Source organism: Zonotrichia leucophrys, chromosome 1 (genome assembly GCF_028769735.1).
Source record: "Zonotrichia leucophrys gambelii isolate GWCS_2022_RI chromosome 1, RI_Zleu_2.0, whole genome shotgun sequence".
Taxonomy (NCBI): Eukaryota; Metazoa; Chordata; class Aves; order Passeriformes; family Passerellidae; genus Zonotrichia; species Zonotrichia leucophrys.
In genome coordinates this window covers 43,300,862-43,321,841 of record NC_088169.1, presented here as the reverse complement: position 1 = coordinate 43,321,841, position 20,980 = coordinate 43,300,862, and the positions used below count along the sequence as shown (strand labels likewise).

At 34.9% G+C, this 20,980-nt stretch overlaps 1 protein-coding gene across 9 annotated transcripts in view; it reads left to right on the top strand.

The window, feature by feature from the left end:
* GPC5 (glypican 5) overlaps positions 1–20,980 on the top strand; it is a 593,323-nt gene that overhangs the window by 342,243 nt on the left and 230,100 nt on the right. Inside the window, exon 8 of one of the 9 annotated variants that reach the window (XM_064712812.1) lies at positions 4,045–4,128. The exons of the other annotated variants lie outside the window; for them this stretch is intronic. Within the exon in view, the coding sequence (XP_064568882.1) occupies positions 4,045–4,100 (56 nt within the window). The 3' untranslated portion in view covers positions 4,101–4,128. Of the gene's footprint in view, positions 1–4,044; positions 4,129–20,980 lie in introns of those variants that run through there. 9 annotated transcript variants of the gene reach the window in all.

Here is a 20,980-nt window from a genome sequence, read left to right as displayed (position 1 = left end):
TTTTTGGCTTTATTCATAGCGAAAGTGAGTCTCATGACCTTTCTTTTTGGTGATTATTTTACAGTGAGTTTAATGCAGTAATTCAAATCCAAACCTATTAAATAGCCTTAAAAAAAAGAATTGCTCTAAACAATGCCCCCTTTTCAATATTTGTGAGGTGCTTGCAATATTCTTTGCTCTTATACAATAAATAAATAAACTGAAAAAGCCAGTTTTTAATTGTGAAGCCCCATATTTCTTTGGGGACAGTGCAATGTAAATCTCGTTGAGAACACAATGACTGTGGTAGTGATATGACATCCCAATGGAAATCAGTGTCCTAATAGAGAATATGGGACTTGCAGCTGTGGGAAAAACACCTTGGAATTGATAGGAAGTCCTGCAGCAGGCACAGGTCTGTGGTAGCAAATGTTTAAATAAAAGCCACAGACCCACTGAACTTTCATATTAACAGGAGGACAGAGGTGCATCACTTTGAAAGAAAATCCCTGTTGCAAGTGTTCACAACAGAGAGTTACTGGGCATTTTGCTTTGGCAAATTGTGCTCTTTTCAACAGAAGAGGTCCCTTAACAGAGACTTTAGGAGAGTACAAATTAGGATCAGATCCTTTATCTTCCATTCTGGACAATGGAAGTCTTCTACTGACTCCACATCCACTCCTTGGACTCACTGTGCATTTCAGCCTATATTTAACTCCTTTTAAGGTAATTATTTACTTTGTTTATCTTGAGGTCTCATCTGTGTTATGGTATACAGTACAGCTTTTCTGCCATATAGGATGAAGCTTTAGCAGCTCTGTGAGGATCAAAAAGACAAAGCAATAGTATTAATTCTGAAAAACCACTATTCCTTCTGTAAAGCATTACATCTGTATCTCTCCCTTTATAATAATAATAATAATAATAATAATAATAATAATAATAATAATAATACCCTTTTTTTAATGGTTGATATGATTTAAAGCTCTAATGGTTAACCTTGGAAAAGTACCCTTTGGACATGGACATGTTTTTAAACACTAAAAGTCACTGCAGATTTGCTGACACAAAGTTGTGGACATACTTAGAAGACTATAGATAACTTGAAATACTTCTGACAATTTTGAAATAAAATCAGTCTCCCATGATGAATCTATTTTCATTCAAAATGAGAACAACCATAAAAAGACACACTGAATCTTTATGTTTATTATTTGTTTCCAAAGTGTAAAATCATTTTTAGACAACCATACTTATCTAAATTCCTTTTCTTTCAAAATTTGACACTGATTCTTGATAGATGAATTACTTTTTCTATGGCTTCTCTCTTTCTATGCTGAGCTTCAGACTGAAGAAGATCTTTACTGTAGAGTTATGAACCTGTGAAAGCAAGGGCTACAATAAAACTGCTGATGCAGTGTTAACTACAACAGCATGAACAATTGAATAGTTATTTCATTCACAATGAAAATACTTTAAAGGACTTCCTAAGGTATTTTTAGAGGTGGCAGATAGAGGACTGTGAGCCAAAAATATGAACTAAATGGTCTCATAAACTGCAGCAATACCTTTGTTTAAACTATGACCTTCCTTTTATTTTTTCCTGATAATTATTTATTCTAATTGTTAACCTTCTTGTATGGCATGACCATAAGTAAATAGTTATTCTATATAGTGAAAATTCTTTGAATTCTTTACATCTGCTTGCTTGGTAAGAATACCACAACATGTATGTCTGTGGTTCTTGCCTTTATGGGACATGGGAGAAAAACTTAGAGATGGTAACTTGAATACCTTAAGGCACATTATTATATTAATTGATTTGTCCTGATCCAAAATAGTTATTCTAAAGGCAAATTAAAATAAAATTAGAGAGGAAAGTAAAATGAGAACAGTGTCAGAACAGTTCTGGAAGGAACTGTGTGGTCAGTAAGGTGTTTGAGTTGGGGAAGGAAAGAAAATGAGAGAAATGAACCATGATTGGTTCATTTGGATACAGATACCCTGTTAATCAGTCTTGAAAGTAAAATCAGAACTAATCTCCTTTATGTTTTCCCTATATTTATTCCTGAAATCATTGGGCCTGGGAGACATTCTTGCTGTGAGAGGATTTGAGCTTGTTTTGACACATATGATCAATCACAGGAGTGATACAAAGAAATCCTTACTGTTTCTCTCAATGTATTTCAGTATAGAGCCAATAATTATCAAAGTAACACAGAAACATAGAAATGGAGAAAAGTATAGTAACTTTATAGTAAAAGTATGTTTCTGTGTACATAAGTATACACAGAAACATAGAAATGAAGTATAAGATATAATCAAATCTTCTTAGCCACTCTTCTCACAAGATTTAAAATTGATGTTTCTCCACAAATTTACATAATTTCTCCAAAGATATCTTTTGCCTTTATTCATCCTTCCCCTTGCCAGGATTTTAATTTTATTACTGACATATTAGTATGTTAAAATGCAATTTAGAACTTTAGGACCTTTAGATTCTTGCCGTTGGCAGATATCTAAAGTTGCAAGATGTGTCTTTCTGTGTCTTTTAATTATATGAATGAACTCAGAATGACAGAGTTTTGTAGATTATTTATAGTTTCAAAGATCTCCTGAGTCCTTTTGATGCACACCTACTACTCTTCAGTTGTTCTCCTAAAAAAATCTCACAGAAAACATTTTGAATAGTTTTTGAATACTGCAACATTTTGGTAAGAAAATGTACAGCTGAAGCAGATAAGATAAAAGGATAGTATTTACAGTGGATGGGGTATCAAGTATTGCATTTGCTATTTCTCAATTGATGCATTGTATTAAGCAAATTCAGTTTTGCATTTTCTCAAATGTCTCATTTTCAGTGTAAAGTGAGAAGTTATATTTTCTTTTCATGAAATAAATCACAATATAATTTCTCAGGTCCTATTTTTCCCATCCCATAGGCCACAATTTTGTATTCTCCTGTCTCTCTCTCCATCCTAAAACCAAAAAGAACCAAAAGCTCCAAATAAAAACGCGCAATGAAAAAAACCCAACCCTTCTGTAAAAAGGTTTATTTCATGAGCTGATAATTTTAATATATTCAGGGAATATAAATAATTATTTTTTCTCAGATTTAAAAATAAACTAAAGTAGCAATACCTTTGTCAAAGACCAAGTTGATAGTGACAAATGAGACTCAAGTAAAATATGTAGTTCCATGTCATCCTGTCTGTCCTCCTGTTAATGCAGAAAAGTTTCTCAAATGGTATATTAAATAATAAATCCCATTTGGCTTTAATAATTTTAGTAGTGTAATTCCTACTCCTTCTCTTCTGGGATCATAGCATAGCACAGGAAATCTCCTAGGACCTAATTCTGCCAGTTTTACCCTGAACAGTCATTTAATCCACCATAATCCCATGGAAATATATTTAGGGATTTGTAAAGGAAGGTGCTAGTCAAAATGTCCTATACAAACAAGTTACGATTGCTATTTTTAACTTTCTAAAATAATTTTAATTCTAATGTGTACTCTCAATTCAAAATGTGTTGTGGGAAGAGGAGGAAGACAGGTTATTCACTTTGATTATTTACAAATATTCATAGTTTTCACTTTTTCAAATCATAGGTAATCAAAGTGATGCAGTAATTTCTCTTATAAATCACTGCTCTTCCCTGCTTATTGACTGGTCAAACATTATACTTCTCTGATTAAGCTTTCTTCTTCTGTCTGTGGAAATCTGAAAGAAAAAGAATTACATCAGTCATTTCCAAAATCGAGAAAAAGTAAGGGAATTTTTTTCCCACGTCTTGTTCCATTAAACATGTCTGTGAAGAATTTCCACAATTTGAAGCAGTTTGTGTGCTGATTACCAGCAAATTCTGTGACTGTCAACCCATCCAGATCTGACCTATTTGAAATACTAAACCTATTAAAAAACCTATTGAGTCCCTAAGCAGTAAATTTCAACACAGTAGCATAATTTTCCTGGTGTACTGTTAATATGTGTGTAAGTGCTATGGTAATTCTCCACACAAAGCATGGTGCAACTTGAGTAGAAATATTTACAATTTCTTTTCTAGGGGAATACTTGTTGGATTTGAAGCAGGAGACCAGAACAGGAGACAAGATAAGATAATTATATTTGCATTTCTCACTTTTACTACTCATTAAATGCTGATCTTATTTCATTTGACAAGGTAGGCAAGATAGTCTCCCATTTTTTAGATGTTTCACAGGCATTTCTTATTTTTTATCCACACTACTTCTGAAATGAAGATACTCATTCAGAATGCTTTAGAGGATCTGTTGATTATATTCCTTTTCAAAGCCGAATAAACCTCATTGACAAAATTCTGCTTTCTAGAATTTATAGCTTTAGAACATCAGTATATTTATCTATAATGTACAGAGAAGAAGATATCCTCAAGTCATGATCCTATTTCACCAGGGGACTTTCTGGAAGAAACAAATATGTTAAATGCTTATTTAATTCTGCTGACATTTTGGTTCCAAAACCCAGACAATCTACTTTCTTCTTTCAGGCTTGAGTCCTTGCTCATAGTTTTCCTGAATATAGTGTGTAATTAATTTTAAATTGCTTCAGTGATTTCTTTCAAGAACACCTGGTGGATGATGCCTCATATTTATCTGTCCCTGTAGAGACAGATAAATATGAGGTATTCCCCTGTAAGGGAAGATGAGGGCAGAATTGCACTTCACCTATATAAGCATTCCTGTTCTGCACTACTCCGATATATAGTAAGATATTTTCTCAGGTGAACTTAATATCTCTGTCTATCTTAAACACAGAGCACAGATTATGAGTTTTCTAAAATAGAAAACTTGCTTGGAAGCAATAGGTATTTGCATTTTCAACAGCTATTTCATTTTAATTTTACTTGAATATCTAGTCCATCAAAACATAATCTCTCCTTTCAGAGGCTTTCTTCTCAAAGCCTTATTAGCCATGAATCAAATACTACATTATTTCCTCACACAAATAACAACTGAAGTCATTAGTGGAAGACAAAGCAGCAGAATGAAAAGAAAGATTGGAAGGACAGCAAGTTAGAAGGTTAAAAATAACCATGGAAAACAGCGTAGCTACCTGTGACAAATTACCAGACTGGAGCTTGGAATCTGGCCTTCTCATTCCGCAAAATTAAGAAAGCTTGGCAAGACCTTTTAGCTGCAGAACTAGTTAAAAGTGGTCCTGTGCTTTTATTCTGAAAGAGTGCTAAAGCACAGAAATGCTGGCTTTACCTTTCTTTTTCATTATTATGAACTGTATTTTTCCATTTCATCATTTTTCAGCCATAGGGCCTTCAAAATAGCTTTTCACTTAATTAAATCAAATCAATTTTAAATTAAATAATGTGTCTTCTTTTGAGGAAATTTATTTAATTATACATGGTTTAAAATATTAATTACTTGTGGCCCATATTTTAAAGGAGTAACTGGCATTGGCCATAGATTGATTATTTCCTAGTCCTACTTTCTCTCCCAGGAAATCCAGAATTCAGTTGGATCTTGCAACCTACCCCCAAACACAGGGAGACATAAAACTAGCCCATTTGTCTGTTGATCAAACTGGATTAAATTAAAAGGAAAAAAAAGTGTTTCTGGATTACTTATCTTGGGCCCAGAAAATAACCTGCTTCACTGCTGTCATCCAGACTTAGTTCAATCAAAACTTACCTCTGGAGTGTACTTTTGTTTCAAGAAATAATGAATGACCTAAGGGTGTAAGAAAGACAGAATTGTAGGTAGATGTAAATTAATTAGATCTATTTTGTACATTTTGAATTACGTTACATGTGGCTGATATAAAACCTACTGACTTCTGACCTCCTGTGTTTCCAGCGTAGCAGTTTCAGATTTGTAGAAGCCAATACGTGGCCAGACATTGGCACTGTCTTGCTTGGTGAGGACAGAAAATTCCTTCTTCAAATATCTGTGGTAAAATGGAGTCCATCCTAATACTAGTGGAGAATTTGTTTTGTCTGGAGTGTCTGTGAGTGCCAGTCTTGGACTCACCTTAAAAGAGCAAACTGAGGTCATTGTGCTGAACATGTGAGTCCAATGAAGAATTAATTTCACTTAATGCTGGACCAGCATCTCTCAGAAGTCATGTGAATATTACACTTCATGTCAGAGGACTAGGCCAGTCACTGCTGTTGTTTATTCAATTTCAGATTTCACATGGATTGGGAATTTTCTGGCTCCCTCTGCTGAGGATACATAAGAAAATCTTGTTTTGTTTGAAGTAAAGGGGAGATAAGTAAAACTTCTAAGTGTTATTGGGAGGAGCTAAGTAAGATAAATAAATAATCATTATTTGTATATTAGAAATATAAGATTTGTAAAAAAAAATTAATGCTTGCATGATTACCTCATAAATTGAATTGTTCATTAATAGTGGGATTCATTCAGCAATAGGGTGAGCTGTCCCTCATGCCATAATGAGAAGAAAATTAAATTAAACTATTTCCATTTTTACATGAAAAGAGTGCCCAGAAGCAAACATGTTTCATTGTAGTTATTACCTCCTTCCTGATCCAGTTATATCCTTTGTACTGTATTGTATTCAGAAACAAATTAAAATAATTTAATTGAGATTTTCAAAGTCAAATACATGGAAGTTAGGAAAAAATAGAGGTGGGCCTTAATTTTTGTCCTATGTGCTTGAATGAGCTTGAATGTACTAAGATCCTGTGGAAATGCTCATAAGGTAGGAACTTACTGCCCTGTACCACAAGCTTTTATAATGTTGAATTTCAGGGCAATTTCTTAACATTTGCTCCTTCAGGAAAACAGTAAACATTTCCTGTGTGTAATTTACGAGTCTTCTTGCCCTATAGACTGCATTGCTTTCCCATATATAACAGCAATATTCCATCAGCCATCTAAGTATCTGAGCCAAAGGACTATCCTAGAAACCAAAGAAAGATGGTCAGAAAAAGGTTTCAATTTGTCCTACGTTTCTTTTTTTCCGACCTGAGATTTAAATGATCTCTACCTTCCCAAAATCTGGATACAAACTAACTGTGACTTATGGCATTTGGAAAGAGCAATTGCTCCTTCTATACCTTGCTACTCTCCCTTTGAGTTTCTAGTTTAATAGGCATAGCTACTATTGTTTGATTGGAAATACAGATTGAATCCCTAAATTATGTATTTGGCAGTATTTGGCAGTGTTTGCCATACAGGCACCTTTTTCTATTAGTACAGGGACTAGGGAAAAATGTTGGCAATTTAATGGTTTGCATTTTAGAAGAAGCTCAAAACATCATGGAGAAAATGACATCTCAGTAATAGAGAATTTCCATGCAAAACACAGAAAACTTTCACACTAGAACTATGAGGATAGTACAAGGTTCATGGTTAATGTCCCAAGAAACATTGCAGTAAACTGTTAAAAATGTTATTGTGTTCTTATTTGCTGCTTTCTAGAGAGAAATGGGAAAATAAGGTTCACTGTTAGGCTGAAAACGAGAGGAGAAAAAGCATCACTGCTAAAAATGGTATTTAAAAAAAAAGAAATTTTTGTTTAAGTCCTGCTAGTAAATATACCTGAAAACATTCCTTTAATTTCTTTTGAGTGCTTCTTAAAAGTAAAATTCTTATTTTGTACAAATGGTGAGAATTCTCTATTTTTTCTTGACTTTCACCTTATTTACCAACATTAAATATATGCTTTGGGAAAGAAAGGGCAAGAATGCTGTCACTACATGTCTTTATGTATTTCCCTCAGATATCTAAATTAGCAACCCTAATTTATTGAAGTGTTTATGAGGCCTTCATGTGATTCCAGCTGTAACACATTATTGACTTTCTTTGGTGTCTCTTTCCTCCTGTGAATCTCTGTTCCATCCCAGTTACCTCTTCCTGCCCCTGCATCACTTCTGCTCTGGCATGGGCACTTGTGCAGCTGTGTAGAAATAAAGGCTGGGAAACTGACTTCTCTGAAATTACAGCCATTCATATAATTTTTTCTTCTGTGCAATCACACAGCTATTCCAGGTGAACGCAGGGCACTGCACCCAGCTCAGCAGACAAGAGTAAGGGGCAGTTACTTAAATTACCACTGGGGGCACCTGGTGCATAGCTAGTGAATTCTGATTTCCTAACTTTGTAAAGTCAAAATGTGCCAATAATGTGTTGTTTGTTATTAGCACTAATTTATTATATACTTAAATGATCTTGATGTTACTTCTAGAGGCTCAGTAAAAATAGATATTTTTCCATACAGAAATTCTGAATTATTCACTAACTTTGAACATGGTCTAATGCCTAATGCTTAATTTCAGTAGTCAAAAAATAGTGTTTTCTTAAACTAAGATCAGCATTTTGTTTATTACATATACATTTCTAAACTCCCTAAACCCTCTTCTGTTAAATGCTCAGAAAATGCTAATTTATAAAATCTCTGGTTAGAAGAATCTATTTTCCACTACATTTCAAGTTTATTACATTATTTTTCATAATTGATTTCTAAATTAATTTATCTTAATTAAAGAAGATTTGGTACACTAATTCTTATCTTTTCATTAAATAGCATCTCTAAAATTTTCAGTGTGTGGTGTATAGTTTATTTGCCATGATAATGATGTGATGTGAAGATCCCTTTTCTGTGAGAATGTTTTACTGAATAGTCTGTCAAATTCTCTTCCTTCCATTTATTTCACATGCATTGAGAATCTTTAAAACTAACTGCTTGTGACTTTTCATGGAACTTTTGTACCAATGCAGCCAGCATAACAAATATAATTACCCCTGAGCTTTCAGCATTCTAATTCCTGCACTCTAATTTTATGACTACTTAAAAAAAAAAAAGAATAGCATTTCAATGATTTTTAAGCAACATAGAAATTTATGTCAAAAATAAGGTATTATGAGAAATGATAATAAGATGTATCTTACCTTCCTCATTCAAGTTTGAATTACCTTGCTGTTATTAACCAAAATGACACTGTACAAAGAAACAAAAATAATGAAGAAAATATTGCCCTGTATAATGGAAAATAAATTGAAATTATCAGTTCAGAATGCTAAATTACATTAACAGTTTATCACTATTTACCTGTGAGAATGAGATTAGAATATTTATGAATCCAGACAGAATTGAAGCTGGGGTTTTTTTATGAATTGTTGCATTCTGAAGAGATTAATGTCAGTCAGATCATTGAAAATCTAATCTAGTTGTTAGAAATATCCATTTCAAATGCATGTCCTTGTATCTATTTTGATGCTGTGTTGAACAACTTTATATAACTTCTAGAGTATAAAGAAAGCACTATTTAAAACATTGCAAATAAAGGTGTAGAACAACAGAAAAAGAAACAAGTAAAGAGAAGGTAGGTCAGTATGTTTGTTACTATAATTTCCAATATGCTTATTACTATAATGATTTCATGTTTTTCCAGTTATACTGAAATTTGAAAAAAATATGAAAAAAGCAGGATGGAGCCCCAGCCTTTTTTAGATTGCAGTCTTGACATTGCAGTAGGCCCTATATAATCAAACCTCATTCAAAGAAGAGATCCTCATGAAATGGACTTTAGTTTTAATATGGTGCATTCTTTTCTGGATCTTCTTTGGCAGTCTGAAACTGCATCTTTCAAAACCAATCTGCTCTGTGTTGATGCAGCAAGCTAATAACAGCAAATAAATGTTCTGTTTATGAAAGCATATGGCAACCTTTATTTTTGTAAGATAGCAAAACTTACTATGAAGTTCATATATAAATAAAAACTTAATTCAAGGAAAATATGAACACTTGAGAGGAAATAAAACACGGAGCAGCTTTGATTTATAAAATCTGATAAAATATTATTTCTATTAAAAATGTGGAAATGGGAACAATTTCCCTTCCTCTCTTCATGATTCATATACATTTATATGTTCCTGAATAAATGATCAGTATGTATCTTCTAATAACCACTCACCTATTAATAAAACAGATATGATATGCAAGTTGAACTAATAATTTATTTTCCATAGCACAAAATCTTTTTGCACATAACAGTTAAATTAGTGAGATGTATTAGGATTTGAACACTGGAAAATAGACCATAAATAAGCAAAAGCTGGAAAAGAAGAGGCTGCTGAGACTAAATGCTTCAAAAATCTTGGTGCATATTTCCGTCCACCTGTGACACGGCGATGATTTTGTTTAAAGAACAAGCAAACTTGCATAGTGGATTGTACATATGGCCCCATTAAATGATATCTTCACTACTATGATTTCATAGCATTTCCTGTTCCAGTGCTGCAGGCAGCCTTGTTACCAGATGCCAGTGGATATTTAGACCCATAGGAGCAGGCCAGATGAATAAGGTAGGCTAGTTTAATTTCAGGATTGCAATCTGTATTTAAAGGTTTATGTATTTAGGATAAAAATATGGAAAAAATACAGAATTATTAGAAAGGAAAAGTGGCAGTGAAAAAAGGGGTTAAAATAAATTGGTAATGGGTAGAATTTAAAAACAATCTATTCTCCAAAAATTAGCTTTGTTTTAAAAACATAACTATTTTAAGGATTATTCTAATTAATTTATTTATAATAGTCACAGGTCTGGTTTATAATATTTTAAAAACAAATTCAAGTTTTCCTATTGTAGTAATTGAATAGTGCACTGAAGAGAGTTATTATTAGGTTATTGATATTGCAAAATGTAGTAAAGGGCATAATAGAAGGAGCAATATCAAGCATATATTTTATCCATGATCTTCTTTAAAAATGCATTTTATCTATGTCAGTTTGTCTATAACTTCTTTTAACGGGGATTTCATTACAGCAACTTGTATGGGAGTTTATTTGGAGTACTTGCTCCAAAACCAAAAGGCAAAGATAGAATCCGTTGACTGCAAGAAATTAAAAAGATATTTCTTCTTTGCTTTACAACAGAAGTAATCTCTTTTATACTGGAAGAGGCTGAAGTGATTTGTGTTCTTTGGAGCTGAAGTTCATCAAATTAATTGTCAATTCAGCTTCACAGTATCCAGCTACCAAAGCCAGGCATTCAGCAGGAGTCCAGTGGGAACACAAATTTCAGTGCAGCCCCTATCACTCACAGGCTTTTCCAAGTTACCAGATATATATAGCAAATTGTCAGTTCTAACATTTCCTGGATCTTAATCTTTCTTTTTTAATATGAACTTAGAGGCCAACAACTTAACTAAAATTTCATATGAATCATGACTTCATACTTCATGTAGCTCCAGTGATATTGGATAAATGAGGATGCAAAAGAGAGCTGGGCTTTGCCCCGTGCCTACCTATTGCACATCTCTTGGTAAAGTGTAGAGTAATGCTGTCATGTTAGTGTGACACATTCCAGGTGTTTTTAGAATCCTCTCCATGTTTACACAACCATAGTGAAGACTGTTCAGTCCTGTTACATTAGAGCTCCTGTAGCAGTTACTTGCAGGTCTGTAGCTTACTCTGAAGCAAACCACATCCCCACTCCACTCTTTGGTGTATTCTACAATTCCTCACCTTTACCTTACCTAGTCTGGTACAGACTCCTTAACTCATATAACCCATCTATTAAAGAATGAACTGGACTCCAGGAATCTATGTTCCTGTCCATGTGCTGTACAGAGAACTATCACAGAGATATGTGATATATCACAGAGATAATGTAATATGGCCACAGTTGCTCAGATTAAGCATTTTGAAAGTGATGACATTAAAAAAAATTAGAATGCTCTTTCACTTAAGGAAGCTTTTAATCATAATTGAGAGAGCAAAAGGACCAATTTAGACATAAAATCAAGGAAAAAGGCTTTAACTCAAATGCTAGCTGAGGGCTGTAAGTCACTTAGGGAAGGAACCTGAGAGTTATATGTGTTACAGACAAGCAGAGACACTACCAAGTGCTTTGTGGTCTAGACCTTAATGGAAACAAAAAATGAGTTTGCAGATACATTGTCTTCTTTCTACCTGAGAGGGAATTAGTGAGGGAAGGATCTATAAGTAAAGGAGGAGTCTGAGAAAAAGGGATAAGAATGCTTTGGGATTCTTGAAGGTAAGAGGAAACAAATTTGAGGAGTCAAATTCCAGATCTAACAAAGTCAGCGGCAACATTCCCATTTACTTCATTAAGAGTCAGTATGAACAGAAATATGAACAGAATATGAATAAAGGAAGATTTCTCCAGTTTTGTGATGCAGTATCTTATGTTTATGTACAGTCTGTCTTCCACAGGGAAAGGCTTTAGAAACTTCATACAATAAATAGAGTTCATGTTTCTCTGAAATGCAAGAGCATCAAAGATGAAAGGTTTAAACTTTTCAACACAGCAATCCAACAATACATAATTGTTTGCTACAGAAAACACAAAGTTGTTTCAATGACATATTTTGAGAACAGTGGAAATGTCCTTAATAAACTCAAGTGATCACCTTTGAAAGTCTGCTTTTGAAACAGTTCATGAGCTAATGCTGTAATTTACATTGCTGTAACAACAGATTCAGAGAGAAAAAGGTCTCCTGAATGTCAATGTCTCTTCCTTTATCATGCTTTTTTCCTTCAAAGGATGTGATTGCACTTTATATATTTATTTATTTATAGTTTAGAGTCTAATCATACCTGGAGCTCCTAGAGCCAGTACAAAAATAGAGTTATGGCACTGAAAAGAATTTTTTTACCTGGTGCTGTTTACTTCACTCACATATCTATAAAACTATATATTTATAATTCAGGCTACATGTGTCCATGCATGTATATATCAAAAATATAGCTATTTTTTTCCTCTCTCCCTGGAGAAAAATGTCCTCATTTTTTTTGTTGGAAGTTTTCCAACTGATGTATTGTATGAAAAAGCCCCATAGACTGAGCTATGTCAGCTCTTTCTTCCCTTCCTTTCCTTTTCACTGAAAAACACATAAAATATTCAAATTCAGAACATGAAGCTCATATGAACAAGCCCTTGGTAGCCTGGGATATGAAGCTTTTTACAAAAGTAATCTGTGAGTTTTAAAAGACAAAAAAAAATTTAAATTAAAAACTGGTATGTAGTAATTACTGCATCCTAAAAAAATCTTTTAAACTGTGGCTATATCAATAATTAAATATCTGCTGTTGATAGTTTATCATATAGATAATATAACTTGATTTCTAATGAATCAACATGTTGCTGTTAACCATTGTGTGCCATAAATAACTACTTCTTTATTAAATATAGAAGTCACCCAAACTTGATTAGATGCATTATATTTTGTGTAGGAAAAATTGATTTTAAAATACACTTGGAAAAGGGCACACAACAGCATAGCTTTCAGTGGCTTCACAGAACTATAAACCAGTAGACCTTCTTAAAGTAGAGCTTTGGAAAGTATGAAGTCATGCTGAGGAAGGGACATGTTTCATTTCAAGATCTTAGGCAATATCTGATTGCAAAGCTAACTCCAACAATATTAAAATGGAAAGCTTTGACTATCTAAGACTCAGTATCTGAGAAAATTGATTATAATTTTTTATCTACCCTATAGTCTGCAATACAGAACACCTATATTTTAAATAAAATACATTATTTTGTAACCTATAAGCATAAATAAGTATTTTAGAGAATTATTCATCTGACATATTTAACATCTTGTGAAAAAGACAAAGTTTTAAACCAGTTCTTGGGAAAAAAGATTTAAAATATCTATATATATGATGTGGGGCAGATTACTTGTACCCTTCATTGTTATCATGCAAAGCACCACTGCTTGCTGTGTAGTATTTTTGTAAAATGTGCTCTGTATTATCACCACTGAATTAAATACTCTAGCAAAGCATGATTTTTTTTTAAGATAACTTATTAAGTTCCACAAACTGTCCTGACTTATTGAAAAGTTAGTAGGTGCATTATCTTACTGATTTTTTAATTTACTGTTATTACTTATTGGTACATTTAGATTAAAAATGTACTCAATTTCTGCTAGGAAAGCTATTTGTGATTACATTTATACTCATAGACACATTTATTATGTTTTGCGAAATGGTGAATATAGCTGTTTGAGAAAAGTTACAAGGCCACAAGTGGCTTATATTTAGTGTTAACTATTTGGCTAAAAAGGAAATGTTGTGATTGGTCTTCTTTGACTGTAGCTGTACCCCACCCAGTGTTGCAGAAAAGCTCAGAAACTCTTCTTAAGGAAATAGTACCACTGGGATTTTAAATGTGTAAATTCTTTATTTAGCTATAGTTAACTCTAAATATGATTATATAAATATTAAATATATATGCAAACTAGTTGTACTTTTGGAAGTGAAGATATAATTTTGTTTCTCTTTTCTACAAAACTATAAAATTACTGCATCCCTTTTCTCCAATGAGAGATGGTTTAATCTTAAAATTTGTACTTAAATTGAAATGAAATTATTCTAGGAAGTTTTTGTTAATGACTTCTGACTTTGAAGGAGAAACCTACTACTTTTAAGAAAATAGATGTAATGGATTTTTTTCAAAAGGCTGTTAATTGGAAATATTTTTTTCCTGCGTTTATATACTTGAAGGTGAATCTCATTTTCTGAAGGAAGAAATAGCAAAAATGACAGAAAAAAACCCTGCATTTTCTTCAATAAAGTCAGAAATATTTGCAACCCATATAGGCATTCATAACCATTTTACTGAATACAATTTTTTAAAAATTGTATTTGACAGGATGTTGTGAATTCCAAATGTACGTTTATACAGATTATGCCAGAATGACACTTTTAAATATTAATTAGCTGTTCAAACATGTTGCATATCAAAGCACATCTGGTCTGTGGCAAAATGTGAAAAGAAATGGCACATCAGCTTTTAAGATACATTGATAGGGTCACATAGATCAGCTTGTTCCTATCTCTTCTCAGGGAGTTTCATCAGCATCTCACTTTTTATGACATAGTTTGCATTTTAGGAGACACTATAGTGTATGCTGACATGCCAAAATTTTCTCAACAAAAAGTTGTTATCTGAGTGGTGAAGTAGAGCTTCAGGACTGGAATATCTGGAGCTTTTCATTCCTGTCCCCAGGGGCTTTAAACTTGTATCCTCATGAGAGTCTGAGAGTTCTCAAGCACAGACAGAGCACACAGGCATGATGTCCTTCTGGTAAAGCTGTGCCACTGCACAGCCAGCAATGTGAGGTGCAAGGGGCAGAACTGAAATCAAGGAACAGAAGTCCTGGTAGTTCTGCTGGATAATATAACTCTTCCTGGGGTGATGGAAAAGCTGGGGTTTTGTTTCTGTTCCCATGATGACTTTTTAGTCTGTTGACCCTGGCTGGAGGCCAGGCACTCACCAGAGCCACTCTATCACTCCCCTAAGCAGCTGGACAGGGCAGATAAAACATAATGAAGAGTTCATCAGCTGACATAAGGACAGAGAGAGCTCACTCACCAAATACTATCATGGGCAAACCGGGCTAAACTTAGAGATATTAATTAAATTTATTACTAACAAAATCAGAGCATGAAAATGAGTAGTAAAATATACGTTAAAAACACTCTCCCCCTTTCTTCTTCCTAGCTCAACCTCCTTCCCCAGTGGCAGAGAAAGAGAGGCAATGGGGGTTCTGGTTCATGACCTGAGGCTTCTCCTGCAGCTCAGGGAGAGGAGTCCTTCCCCTGCTTCACCGTGGGGTCCCTGCCATGAGCAACAGCTCTCTGTAAATTGCTGCAATGTGAGTTCATCCCATGAGTCCTCCCAAAACTGCTGCAGCATGGGTCCCTCTTCCATGGGTGCAGTCCTTCAGACACAGCCTGTTCCATGTGGGTCCTTCACAGGCTCCCAAGTCCTGCCAGCAAACCTGCTCCAGGGTGGGCTCCTCTCTGCACAGATCTGCAGGGCCCTGCCCCAGCACAGGCCCCAGCGCAGGCCCCAGCACAGGCCTCCCACGGGGCCACAGCCTCCTGCCAGGCACCCCCTGCCCTGGTGTGGGCATCCCCCATGGGCTGGGGTGGATCTCTGTATCCCCAGGGACCTCCATGGGCTGGGGGTGGATCTCTGTGTCCCCAGGGACCTCCATGGGCTGGGGCTGGATCTTATCTCTGTGTCCCCAGGGCCCTCCATGGGCTGGGGGTGGGTCTCTGTGTCCCCAGGGACCTCCATGGGCTGCAGGGTCTCAGCTTCCTCACCATGGGCTGGCTGCACCAGGGGCTGCAGGGGAATCTCAGCTCTGGCACCTGCAGCACCTCCTGCTCCTCATCTGCACTGACCTTGGTGTCTGCAGGGCTGCTCCTCTCACGTGTTCTCACCCCACAATGACTTTTTTCCCCTTCTTAACAATGTTATCACAGAGACTTTACTGTCATTTCTGACTGGCCCAGCCTTGGCCTGCAGAGCTGTCCTGGAGCCGGCTGCCATTGGCTCTGTCAGACATGGGGGAAGCTGCTGGAGCTTCTCACAGAAACCACCCCTGGAGTCCCTCCCCTACCAAAACCTGGCCATGCAAACCCAATACAGTCTTGTTCATCCAAAAGCTCCTGAATGCAGTGCATAAAAGCATGTGTTAGACACTTTTGTTGTAGATCAGATGAACCATATACTTGTCTGAGAGAGGCCATCTTTGACCCTAGTCCCTGTAATTTTACATGTAGTTTAAGCCCCTGTCCAATTTAAGGTCATGATAAGTAGGTCCCCTAAAACCATACCAATTCCCTTAATCCTTCACTTCCTTAGATCTATCGTTGTTTTCAGGACAGGTAAAACAATTTTAAGTGAAATCAGCTTTTCATGTACAAAGGAATTGCTATTTTACAGTGATTTTTCATGTCTGGAAGTCCTGATAATATATGAAACTGGAAAATGCATGAAATGTAGGTAAAGACCTATCTGGAATACTATGTAAATTCTTTGGGGAAAAGTGGTAAATGACAAAGCAGGTTTTGAGATAATATCCTCCAAGGTGATTTGGTACAAGCAGATAATTTATGACAATATCTTTATTATGGAAGAGTCAAAATTAGGTGCTCAGATACTAGAAATAAAAATTCCCTACCTTTAAATAAATATTTCTTTTTAAATGAGATTATTCAACATGAAGTGCTAAGAAATTGATATGAATTAACACAAATTTTTTCTGATCATTCACTGAGATTATAAAAATTCCCTTGTGGCCTTAGATAGAATTAGAGAAGCAAGAGTGCTATTGACAAGGACAAAAATGAAAGAAAAATAGTTTCTTTTACAAAATTCAGCAATACTAGTGCATAGCAGAAAAACTATAGATTCTCATAGCTAATTAGCTGCTACATCAATAAACTGTCCAATAGTAAATAATAGAGATAGTCTATATTTTAGGTGACTTTAGTCAATGTTAGGTATCATATTAAGTTTGCGCCAAAACTTTATTAAATCAGATTTGTGTTATCACTTAAATGCATTTTTCTGCTTCATATGTGCACTAAAATTCTGCTAGAGAAAACACTGATAGGCAGCTTTTGTAACTTATTTATGTCTGTAAAAAATGAACAATGATGACTGTAAAATTTGCCCTGCTTTCTATACAATGTCCTTGTCCAAATCTGTGAAAACATTTCATAAATGCTTGGAAATAAATGGATAATTTCTTGAAGAATTAATTCCTAAATTTTTTGAAAATGCTGTTCTTAATATACTTCCTTTATTGTACCTCCCTTCCTCTTTTCTAAGGTATTCCGATTTTCTTTTAAACAAATTCTAAGAGAGATTAGCCAGAATTCATGTGCTATGAAAGAAAGATCAGTGATTGGTCAAGTGATTGATTGAGCTGTGCCCCAAGTAAAGCTCCAGATTGTAGGCATTTGCAATAAAGTAACCAAACGTACGTTCTTTATTCATTTGTCCCAAGCTAATCAGGTAGTGCCCACATATAATGTCTGCGTCTGAGCAGCTGAACTGAATTCTGGGGATCCCCTGACCTAACTCGCCTACAGACACTTATGTCATGGTCCAGTTGTAATTATGGTGTTTAATGTGTTCTGATTCAGTTTTTTTCTCCTTCTGCGGGTCAGAAGTACATAGGCCTCTCACAGGACTTCTGCAATATATGCCAACCCAAATGGAGGTTTTGGATACTCCTGACTTCTCAGAAGGTTTTTTGTCTAGGTACATGGCAGGTTTATAAACTTTTATCTGAATCAATGGAGATCAAGGGCTTAGTCCACTCTCCAGACTGGAATGGGCTTTGCCACTAAAGGCAGTATTATAGGCCAAATGTTGAAGTCCATTCCTGCTTTCAGCTTTCCTGAAAAAAGTTCAGTCTGTGCAGTGAACAAACCACTGTTGCCCCTTGGGGCAACAGTCTCCCTACAAGAATGCATTTTCTATTTCCTGAGAGCTTCCTCTTGCATTCCACCATCTCATGCCTGAACCTTTAGCTGGCACTAGAGGCAAAGAGGAGCACTTTAGAGCTGGAAATAGGCTGTTGACCGCTGAGAAGTGCATATGGTCTGCGTGTCATTCAGATGAAGGACTATGAAAGAAGCACATACACTCAGCTATGAGGAGTGGAAGGCATTGCCTAAGATGAACACAACTAATTTACATTTTTCTTCCTTGGGCCTGCCTTTCTGCCACAACTGAATTTTTCCCTTTGGCATCTCATTCCATCATTTTTTCTGTTTTCAAAAGTACTGCACTGAGTAGTGAAAAGTAGCAGTTCAATTAATCTAAAAGGTCTTGACAAAGGCAACATGTTTTGAGGGGGTATAAAGTGATAATATAAATATTTCTTCCAATAAGCATGAAAAAGCTGCTTGTAACAACAACAATTTCTCAGTTCAGATGAAATGGGTGAAATCTTTGAGAACTATTAATGAGAAAGTAATTAGTTACTCAATAGCCCAATAATGTTATTAATTCATTATGTGTTGTGCCACATATGCTTACAAACACAAAGAGAAAGTAATAGACTTAGAAGTCACAGTTATGGTAGTAAAATAAGTCCTGTTTGAGGAATATTATTTCTGACTATTAGACAGTTGAGCACGCTCCTTCAATACAGTGGAGTATAAAAGCTACTTTTAAGTCTGAGATCACCATTCTCAAAGACAGCAAATTACTCCTTGTACTTTTTTGAAAACAGATGTACATACAGAATAATTTTACTCTTTTTTTTTTCTTTCAGTAAATAAGCTCCGCTTTTTAAAGAGTTAGTTATTCTTAGGGCACTTTCTTAAAGGCTGCAAATTACAGTTACTGTATGGCACTCAGATGATCAATATATTTTATGCTTATATTTATCAAATGTTTTGGAATGTGTGTTCCTGGTGAAAAAAGTGAAAGAAAGCCCTATTTACACCACCAGGAAGAACTTCAGGTCTAATTTCATTGCTAGGAAACCAAAGAACACCATGAGTTTCTCTAGGGTAGTAATTTTTTTTTTCTTCTACCACAAGGAATAATATTTTGAGGGCACATACTAATGTTAAAGGAATTTATTTTTTACTCTAAATATGCTAAATGTTCCAAAAAAGTCTAGGTACATCTGGAACAAAAATATTTGCCTTTCAAGATTATTTGCTTCCTATCTTGGGGAAATGATTTGTTGCTTGATTTTTTTTTCTCCCTTGGATGCTTTGTTTGAAAAATTATGGTTGAAATGTATATTTTTTTCTTCTCACTTTTTTCTCCTCCTCAAGAACTAACTTGTAATATATCACAGCTGTCATTATAATGAGAGAAAACATCATGATGCAGCAGAACTCAGTCAATTCAATTATATAGAAAATGCAGTGAAATTATTTTGATAGAAATGCACCTGCTGAGGCTGCCTGCTAGGCTAGTCCACAATTAGATACTGTGTAAAAAGTTATTAAAAAGTTCATTTAGACAATTTATCTCTCAAGTGTGTCTGGGGAATATTTCCCTGAAGAAATGGTCAAAACTCCTGAGAAATGTTTATTTCAAAAGTAAAGGTAGATTAGGCAGCCGTGTCCTAATATGGTGAAGATACACACTGTCTTAAAAAGAAATTCAAAGTTTTAAAAGATTTTGTTGATAGATGGGATCAAGCCACCCATGAGATATATAGCCTTGGTCCATAGGTCTGAGAAAAACATGAAAGAATGAGGGTTTCTTAAGGAAAAAAAAAATATCTGTAATGAGCATTCCACTGATTTTGGATTGAATTGGTAGTAATCACACAATAGCAAATGACAAAAGAAGTTTACTGTAGAAAATGACCCAGAAGAAAGAGTGAAGACATATTCTGCTTTGTCTGAAGAGCCATACTGCTAGCATTTTGGAGTCAGCTTCTCCACCCCAGGACTACCAGGAAGAATAGTATATTTCCCTCTGTGAATGGCTTTTGGATGCATCTCTCACTGTTGCTGGTTTGTTGTGTCATATCAGCAACTGAGGCAATAGCATATTGAGCTGACATAAAGCAAAAGCTTTCCATACAAATACCCATACTTGCAATTAGTTTATCACACTTTGCCCATTCACCTCCCAGGAAAGGTAATAAATCACTTGTGGAGCTTACATCTTCATGACTGCTAGAATCATTAATCTGTGATTTTATTTTTTTTAGCAGCTTATTTTGCTTACAAGTTTTGACAGTTTTGTGCTGTTTTTCTCCTAAACAAGAGTGATTGCTTTAATGACAGGATGCATTCTTACAGTTCATATTTTGAGTTTTAAAACTACTGATTGTTTTAATGATGTTTTATAAAATGGCCCTGTTTCAGTGGTGGTTCTCAGGAGTGTGAAAAAGACACACAAATCATCTTCTCTAGTATTGTATTGTAAACCGCCTGATTTAAATGAATTTAATTATTGTCACTGTAAAAAGTGATTTGTTCCTTTGGTAGTTGTCTTAAATTTTCAAGAGTATTTATCTACGAACAAGATATCAGGAAAAAAAAGATATTTTCTTGGTTTTGAAGAATGGCAATTCATTTCTTAAAGCTGGACAGTAGATGGATGTGACAGTGTTCACAGGGGTTTTTGGATGAGGGAAGAGATGAGGATCTGACTCCATGTTTCAGAAGGCTTGATTTATTATTTTATTATATATATTACATTAAAACTATACTAAAAGGAATAGAAG